Below are 8,777 nucleotides of genomic sequence, written 5' to 3' on the forward strand. Positions count from 1 at the left end.
CATAAAAATGTATAGAATCTAACATTTGTAAATGACTAGACTGAAAATGTATGCAAACTTGATCTTGACTTGAACTTGTCATAGGAAGTACCACATATCGACCTTGCCACCTATTTGAAGGTTATTCATATTATTTTGAGTACTAAACTCATTGATAAGGACAACAGGGCAATATACTAGCTTAGTCTTCTGGTAAAGCCATCTGTAGAGATTTTTACATGATTGCACATAACCCTGAATTCTAGCTTATAGTCAAGAAGGTGAATATATATATTAAAAATATCTATTTTTTAAATAATACTATTCATCATATCTATCTACATTATAAAATAATGTGTAATATATTTACGAATCTGGTGTTTTAACAGAAAAAGGATCATGAAAAGTAAACTAATACCTTTTTCTGAATTCATGTGGAAAAAGAGTATTAATATGTACCAAACGGGTCATGATCTTTTATACTGAACTCAGATGTGAAAGTCTATGTCATCCCAATTCTACAGTGACGTCTCGACCCAAATCATTATTTTTCAGAAACAAAATCAATCACTGAATAGCACAGAATGTCGACTTCAACTTCTCCCTGAGTTTTGTCACAGGGTGGAGGTGGGCAGAGAAGCCAGGCTGTCTTTATTCCCCTCCAGGAAAGCACTACATGAGGCAAAGGTGCAGTAGAAGCTGGAGGAAAGCCCAGCGATGTCAGTGGAGATGTAGGGCAGCACGCCAGGAGTGGCCTGGTTGTAGTAAGAAATCTGAGAGAAATGCATACATAAGCATGTAAGCCAGACACACTTAACCTTTAGTACTTTAACACCTGTGGCAGAATCAGGAACCACTCTAAGCAGTTTCTAAACATGAGTTATAATAAATGGTATTATTGGCTAATGTACACGCATTATTTCAGTTAAAGAGATTGTTATGTTTAAAGCTGTGTTAATTCTTGAACTCTGACTCATTCAGTCATTCGGTATAAGTGTCCATTATGTTTTCTGTGTATTTATCACCTTTGTGAAAGAGCTTTCCTCTTCCCAGATACTGAACCCAGCACAGAGCACCTCTCCTCTGTTGTAGTCTTCAGTAGGAGGGTACGCAGGCAGGGTAACAGAACGCAAGGCAATCAAGTAAGGGTCTCTAAAAAGGACAAATATATAATAACTTATGTTATATTGTCCTTTAGAAAGACAAAACAAAATTCATTCTTTAGGATTTGGAGGTTTACCCAGAATCACAAGGGCGCCTCCTAGAGGCCAGGAGGATGAATTCCTGGTCTTTGCCTCCTTTAGTCACAGAGGGGGTGACAACACGGTAGATGGTGTCGTCTTCATGTGGGTCGGTTATCACTTCGCACTCTCTGTATAAGAGCATATTTATTATGCTCAGTTATAATGTTAGTTCTACGTTAAGTAATTTGAAACTGGCTGATAATTTAGCTTTATCTACAAGATGACCTGAAAAACAACAAAATTCAGTTGTTGCAATATAGTACATAATTCAACATTTTCTGTACCAGCCACCCTGGTCATATTGTTTATTTGGGAAGATGAATAATATAGTGAGATGTAGTAATTGTAAATAATTCAAATGTTATATTAGTGAGCCATTCTCATAGGATTCCTCACAGTCATTTTGATGCAGCAAAATACATTTGACATACTGATAGTGGTGGTCCCATGCCTTCCTTCGCCTTAGATCAGACAGTAACAGAAACACCTGCTCGGCTGCCATGGCCACATGGGTCTCCACCTTAAAGCATAAAATCTGGTTCTCCTCCAGCGTGTATAAGCTCACCTGGGCACAACGTTTCAGCTCATAAATTTCTCTCAAGCTTTTTTTGACTGCTCAAATCACCCATGTAATCTCAAAAGGACAAAATGAAAACTTTAAATATAGAGTTTACAAAGATTATCCACCTTGTTTTTCTCTGAGGTCAAGACCCAGTTGGTCCGGGCAGCTAACATTTTCAGTGCCGAAACATTATTGTAACTGAGGTACATCTGGCAAGATAATGGAATAGTCACGTGATTCAGAAAAGTATTTTGAATATATCCATGACATTTATAGCTCGTAGAACAGATTAATATACCTGGTTACTTGGGTCCCAGGGAACTGAGAGAGGAACCTCACTTTGCTTGCAGGATATTATGTACTTCCTGTAAGAGGAGAGCATACTCATGTGATCAGTTTCCCATCCAACTTTGAATATGACATACAGCTAGAGCTTATAAATAGCATATGATCATAAAAATATTACAAAACGGCCTGGTTTCACAGACAAGGCTTAGATTAAGCCAGGCTTAAGTGGCTTTTATAAATGTGCGTTAGAAAAAATATTGAATCTTGGGATAAAACAATGGCAATGACATATTTTAAGATATGACAGAGCAAGTTTCTTTCAGTTAAGACAGCTCAAACATGCATTTTAGTCTGGGACTAGGTTTAAGCCTTGTCTGAAACCAGCCAAACCTGTTATAAAAGAGACAATCTACAGGATCCTACCTGTCGAGGCGGATTTTCTTTCTGGCTATGGCTTCCTGAAAGCGCCTCTTACCATCCTAAAAAGACAGGATGAGGAGATTATGATTTCTAATCTGAAATATAAATCAAATCTAAATAAGATACGGTTTTAAAAACTGCACGTTTTCATGTCAAGGAAGCACTTCAGTTCCAGCACTGATTCTGTTTCACCCTCTTGAACCCATCCAACAAACTCCTCTGTCAACAAGTTTAACTTATCCACCATGTGAGGGATTATAAGAATGTTACAGCGCTCACCACAGGCTCAGGCCGTATCCTTGGCAAAGTGCGTGGCTTCCTGTCATTGTCCAAGACCTCAAAGTTCATGAAGGCAGTGTTGATGTGTCGTAGGGGTTCTCCACCCTGATAGGCCTCTGCACACACTCCCACCTCCATACTGGAATAGCAAACACAACATAACAGTTGTGCAAGGATAAATCAGGCTTCTTGATTCATGGATGTAAGTGATACTGAGTCATAGCTTGTTTATGATATTATAAAATATATAATAGGTTTTTTAGTGTTTTTAATACAATAAAATAAATATAATACTAAATGTAATAAAATAATAATAGTTTTATATTTTAATATATTTTAAAATGTAATTTATTCCTGTGATGGCAAAGCTGAGTTTTCAGCATCATCACGAGAGCACCACGACGCATGTGTGTTGTGTTGATGCGGGAGCAGACGTTGTTGCGTGAACGCATGTTGGAGATCAATATTTTTTAAATAGACCCACAGAGTGCCAAATTCAGATTTTTTTTCTCGAAAAAACACTTGTTTCGCTTTATAAAATTGAGGTTAAACCACTGGAGTCACATGGATCACTTTAATGTTGTGTTCTGCCGGCTTGAAAGTGGTAGTAAGTAATAAGACCTTCATTTGTGTTCAGAAAATGAACAAATGTCTTACAGGATTGGGATGACATGAGGGTGAGTAATTAATGACAGAATTGTTATTTTTCAGAAACTTTCAACTTCCAAAAAAAATCCTATTAACACCAAACTTTTGAATGTTTGGGGTATTCGCCCCAGTGGTCAGCACAATTTTTATTTTCATATAGTGGTACCTTTTCTTGAAAGCATTGTTTACGATTGCCTTCAACACCAGTCTGTCTCCAATGTGGGAGGGGCCACGAAAGTGGAACATGTCTATGCTCCGCAGAATTGGGTGAGCATTACACAAACGGCTAGAGGAAAAAGCATACAGAGTATAATGCACCAAAACACCAATGGTTTATTTACAGGTTCTAATTATTTTTCTTTAAAAGAATATAATAGAATATCCTGAATGAGTTTTTTGTCATCAGATTCAACTGTAGTAGAACAGTGACTGTACACCTGGCAGAGATGGTGGCTACATTCTCCATCCAGGCCATGATTTGTCCACCGAAGGTGCTGACCTGGTGATTGGCATGAGGCGGCAGCACCAGCTCGACGCTTTCTACCCGAGTTCTCTCTGCAGGCACCGCATCCTGGTAATCTAGATGCTCACTCACTGACAAACAAATAGAGCACCACTTATCAGAGCTAGTGCATCTTCCACTCTCTTTATTCTACACACTTCAAACCACGTGACCCTTTGAAAGCGAACGGTGAAGGTTTACTGCACATATATATGCTTAAATGAATGTTGGCGGAATACTCATGAAGAGACACCAAACAAACCAAATGACACTTTTAATCATGAACACAACTTCTGATTCATGACTCATTTCCCGTGGCCTCGCTTCAAAGTCTTGGAAGTAAACAAACACACCTGGAGAGAGTCTCTGCTCACCTGTCTGAGAGGAGCAGCTGCTGAGGAGGTCGATAATAGTCTCTGCGTGGATTAGTCTCATCCTCCTGCGCTCGGCTGCGAGGCTGTACTCCATCTGCTCTGCCTGCGTGCGTGGAATCGCCTGCATGAGCTGTACCTGTGCAAACCCAAACACTGCACTGATCAATCACAACTCTAACAAGACATGGAGCAAAGCCAAGATCTTCTACAGATCTGATTCAAAGGTGTGCCTAAAAATATTTGTTTCAGTGACGTTTCTTACCTTTCCTGCTTCTGTACGACGGGCCACAAAGGTGGCGAAAGCGTGGCAGACCTTCCACTGTCTGTCACTAAAGAGATCTTCACAGCTCACCGAAATACCAACCTGTGACAAAGACCGACATCATCAGTCACACGTTTGGTTTTATTCATTTAGCAGAAGCTTTTGTCCAAAGTGAATTACAAATCAGAAACAGTGCAAGTAATTCATCATAAGAGACAGATATATTTAAAGTAGACAAGTTTCCAGTATAAACTAGATTAGAGCTCAAGCTAGAGCAGAAGTGAAATGCAGTGTTTTGGTTGTTCATTAGCCAATGACCAAAATTCGACATGTAAATAATATCAATAGATTTTTGATTAATAAAATCATTTGTTCTCTCTAATTTGCGCTAAATAGTCACCTTTATTTATATAGTGCTTTATACAACACAAATAGTTTCAAAGCAGCTTTACAGTGATAAACAGGAAAATAATGATTCAATGATGCAAACAGAATTCAATTCTGCTGCAAAGCAGCTCTAAAAAGACAATAGTGTCCTGAATTGTTCAGAGTTGATTCAGTTTGGTTCAATAACTGTAAAGTTAATCCATTGTGAAATTAGTTCAATTTAGCTATAAAGCAGCTCTGCAGAAAACAGTGATGTCATCATCCAGCTCAGTTCAGTTCTCATCCAATAGTGTCAGTGCAGTGAAATCCATAATATTGCTGAATATTAAGTGAATATTAAATGGCAGTATAGATCCCACAAACCTCCATGCTGGATGTGAAGGCTCTGTTGACTTTGGCTGTAATGTTTACAACCTGTCCAATCCTGAAGAAGCAACAAAACATATAATCAAGCAAAAACGTGTTGTTTCAATTTGAAGTAAGTTCCTGTATATGTTTTTACCCTATAGTTGTTTCAAAGTGAATGTCATCCACTGAAGCTGTGATACAGGAGCAGCCAGCATGTCTTTCAGCTGGAAACAAGAGAGCAAATATTGATGATTATTAAATGTTTACACCCAAAGCAAGTATTTAAGCAGGTTCTTCTGAAAACGCAAGTAGGTAATTCTGAAGGTAATAAGGTTCTGCGCTTCCGAATGAAGAGAAAACAAACAGGCCAGCGCAGCTCATCTCGAGCAACATGAAGGGAAGCATGTAAAGCTGTTACCAACCACCATCTGTGCTTTTCACAGTGCTACAAAGGTTTAGCCACAGAAATGCTTTCGCCTTTTATCAGCTAAATATGATTAAAAATCATTCCAACTGCTATTAAACTTTCTCACCAGCCCGTTACTCTGTTTATTCACGGTAAGAGGATGGAAATCACAGTCTAAACTGTAAAGACTCCTCCATCTGCGATGTCTAATGACACTTAGTACAAGCATATGGTGTGGGGGTGTTTACATGAATATCGGAGGTGACGGCAATGATTCAGAGTGAAATGAAATCACCTTAAAAAATGTACTTGATTTTAGTGGATCATTGGCAGGGATCAGTTGTGAACTGAATTTAAAATAAAATAAAATAATCATGGTTTCATTCAAACAGTGACAGCAACTCAGTTTGTCTCTAACATTAAGAATACCCCAAACGGACCTGACAGGCAGGCGGTGGAGTCCATCCACTTGAGCAGCTGCCCAGAACTGAGTTCTCCACAGTGGTTTGCATGGCAGGGAAGAACTATCTGGCTCATCTTTACTTCAGTTGGGTTCCTATACATCTCCCCATTCTCCAGAATGAACATGGGCTCTGCCAGCAGCATAGGGTCCCTGATCTCACTTGCCATGGCTAGGGCTCTGTTGGACAGAGCAATATATTTACATATTAAGATCCATATTTGGCGGTATCAAAATCATAGAGTATCACTGCCTTGAAACATATTGGTGGAAGGTCAAAAGTTCAGGAAATGTAGGCCTTGTTTTAAGGCCATCCTCTAATATAAAGTTTTCTTGTATAAACATTTGCTTGAATATCAGGACAGGTAACTTGTCATTTTCACAGGATTCATGGTGAGGTCAAGGCACATTAAGTCATCACACAAGCTCATGCTTCTTTTAAACCTTTTATATTATCATATCTGATTCCAAATGTTATACAGTCACTAATTGTGACCTGTCCATTTTGCTTGTTATTTTCATGAGTCACAGCAATTTTAAAGTCAGTTCAAAAGGGATTAGTCATACCAATTTAGTTTAAAAAAAAAAATAAGACTACTTGAAAGTGCTACACTTGCAACAGATTTATAATCAGAGAAAATTCCTTCTGGAATTACTGCAGACCCTACATGAACAGATTATTCTGCATTAATAAAAAATAGTATTGTATTGTATTGTATACGTATTGTAAATAAAAAAAATAAAAAATAAACTTTTTTTTTATAAACATCAAGAAAAATTATTTTATCACCCAAGCAGTGTGTATTAGCAACACAATGCATTTCAGTTTATTTTCTAGGTGCAATAACCTGCACCAGTTAGCCAAACACTATCTTACAGACATGTTCCATGTCTATAAAATAAAAACACAAGTTCTTTAAAATGATTGGAAAAACAGTAAAAGACGCATTAAAACTAATAAAAATAGCTCGCGATATGTGAAAGTAAAACAGCAAAACAATATGAAGAAGGAGAATTGGAGCCAGATCAGAAACAGGACAAAGCCGTTTTTGTCTGTAAACTACGTGTCATAGCGATTAATACGCTTAACTCGTTTCTGTTTGTTATTAACTCAAGCCTGTGTATACAGTCAAACATTAAGAGAGATATTACAAGAAAACACAGCTGATATTCCGCAATAGTTTTCAGGTGGACTTTACAATTAAAAGCATAAATTAACCAATCATATCAGTGTGCCGTTATTCAGCATCAAAACGCAACTCCTGTTCGGTTCTCATTTAGCCTACGGAACACTTGTCATGCGTCAGACAGAGTCATGACCTCTAACAAACTCTGGACTGGCATTAACCTGCTGTCAAATGACATATTTGGCTAATTCATAAATGGTTTTCATTGTTATGAGTTAAGGTTATGGGAGACTACATAAAGTTATTAAATAATGAATTATTATAGACTATATATATTATAGACAAACTGTTGCATATTAATTAATTATTTTTCTAATTCAAGACAAAAAAATACATATAGGCTACACGATTATTAAGTTGCATGCATTTATTTGTTGATTTTTATGAAAAACATATGATTAGCCTACGTTTTCCTAAAGTTTACACAGCAGGTTATTCTGTGACAATTCAAGTGTCTACTGCGTCTGAACTAAAATAGCCTTGGGTAATGAGCAAACTTACGCGAATAGATGTTAAACCACTCTCATTTGCACGAAGAAAGAAACGATGTCTGTGTGGTGTCTGAATCTTTGCAAGATATATGAAAATAAATAAAAATACATTCTTATTCCCAGTCAAACAAAGTGTCCACACTGCGCTCTACTGTTCCCATAGCCCAATGAAGTTACAGTGACGCCCAGAAACTTTTTAAGGTAGACTGAATCCATTAGGCTACTCAAGATCAACTCTCCGACCTTATGAAATTAGGGTGAAACAACAGGCTAACAATAGCACATTTTAAAATATATATAAAATATATATATTACGAAACAAATATAATCTGCTTACAGGGTTTTAATAACTTTAGGCTAATTTAAGAATTCAACAGACCCGAAGTCAATATTTAAACATGTCTTTTTGTAATTAGCCTACTTACAAAGAATTTCTCAATCTATTGTATTGCAAAGAGTGCAGTTATGATTACTCTCGCGTATGTAAAGTTCATAGGCTAATAGGCTATAAATAGGCTAACTGAAGTTATATTTAGAAATATGCATAATAATGAATTTTAAATTACATTTTAATGCTATTTTCTTTGAATTTTATATTATATTATCTATTTTTTTTTCTTTTTTTTTTCTATTTCTATTATTTCCAGGCCATAATAGAAGCCTAAGTGAGGCTTTAATAGCCTTAATTCAGCTTGATTCCATTGTTCGTATTGCGCTTTCTCACAGTATGCAACCCATTTAGTCAACAGAGTAAACAAATCCAGGGGTAATTAATGTGGAGCGCCAACCCATCTTTAAAGAATCACAGGAAATTGGAGGAAGGAACTATTTGGTCACCGAACTTACGTCACTGCGGGGGCATCACGCAAGAGAAATGGCGCCCTGCCATTGGCCACGTGCCCTTGTCAATCAAACAGCACAATTCCCCCCCGCCCCAGTG

General features: G+C 37.4%; 1 protein-coding gene across 1 annotated transcript; it reads right to left on the reverse strand.

The window, feature by feature from the left end:
- Window positions 1-99: 99 nt before the first annotated feature.
- acot11b (acyl-CoA thioesterase 11b) lies at window positions 100-7,974 on the reverse strand. The gene is made up of 16 exons (XM_056252275.1): window positions 7,848-7,974; window positions 6,140-6,339; window positions 5,448-5,517; window positions 5,309-5,369; window positions 4,559-4,660; window positions 4,297-4,432; window positions 3,858-4,014; window positions 3,587-3,706; window positions 2,773-2,911; window positions 2,497-2,552; window positions 2,084-2,150; window positions 1,911-1,994; window positions 1,655-1,788; window positions 1,220-1,351; window positions 1,005-1,131; window positions 100-752 (listed from the first exon to the last, which is right to left on the reverse strand). The coding sequence occupies exons 2-16, from the start codon at window positions 6,327-6,329 to the stop codon at window positions 594-596; spliced, it is 1,734 nt and encodes a 577-aa protein (XP_056108250.1). The 5' UTR covers window positions 6,330-6,339; window positions 7,848-7,974; the 3' UTR covers window positions 100-593.
- Between the last annotated feature and the right edge of the window lie 803 nt (window positions 7,975-8,777).

Source organism: Rhinichthys klamathensis, unplaced genomic scaffold (assembly GCF_029890125.1).
Source record: "Rhinichthys klamathensis goyatoka isolate OS25496 unplaced genomic scaffold, OSU_Roscu_1.1 h1tg000094l_1, whole genome shotgun sequence".
Classification (NCBI taxonomy): Eukaryota; Metazoa; Chordata; class Actinopteri; order Cypriniformes; family Leuciscidae; genus Rhinichthys; species Rhinichthys klamathensis.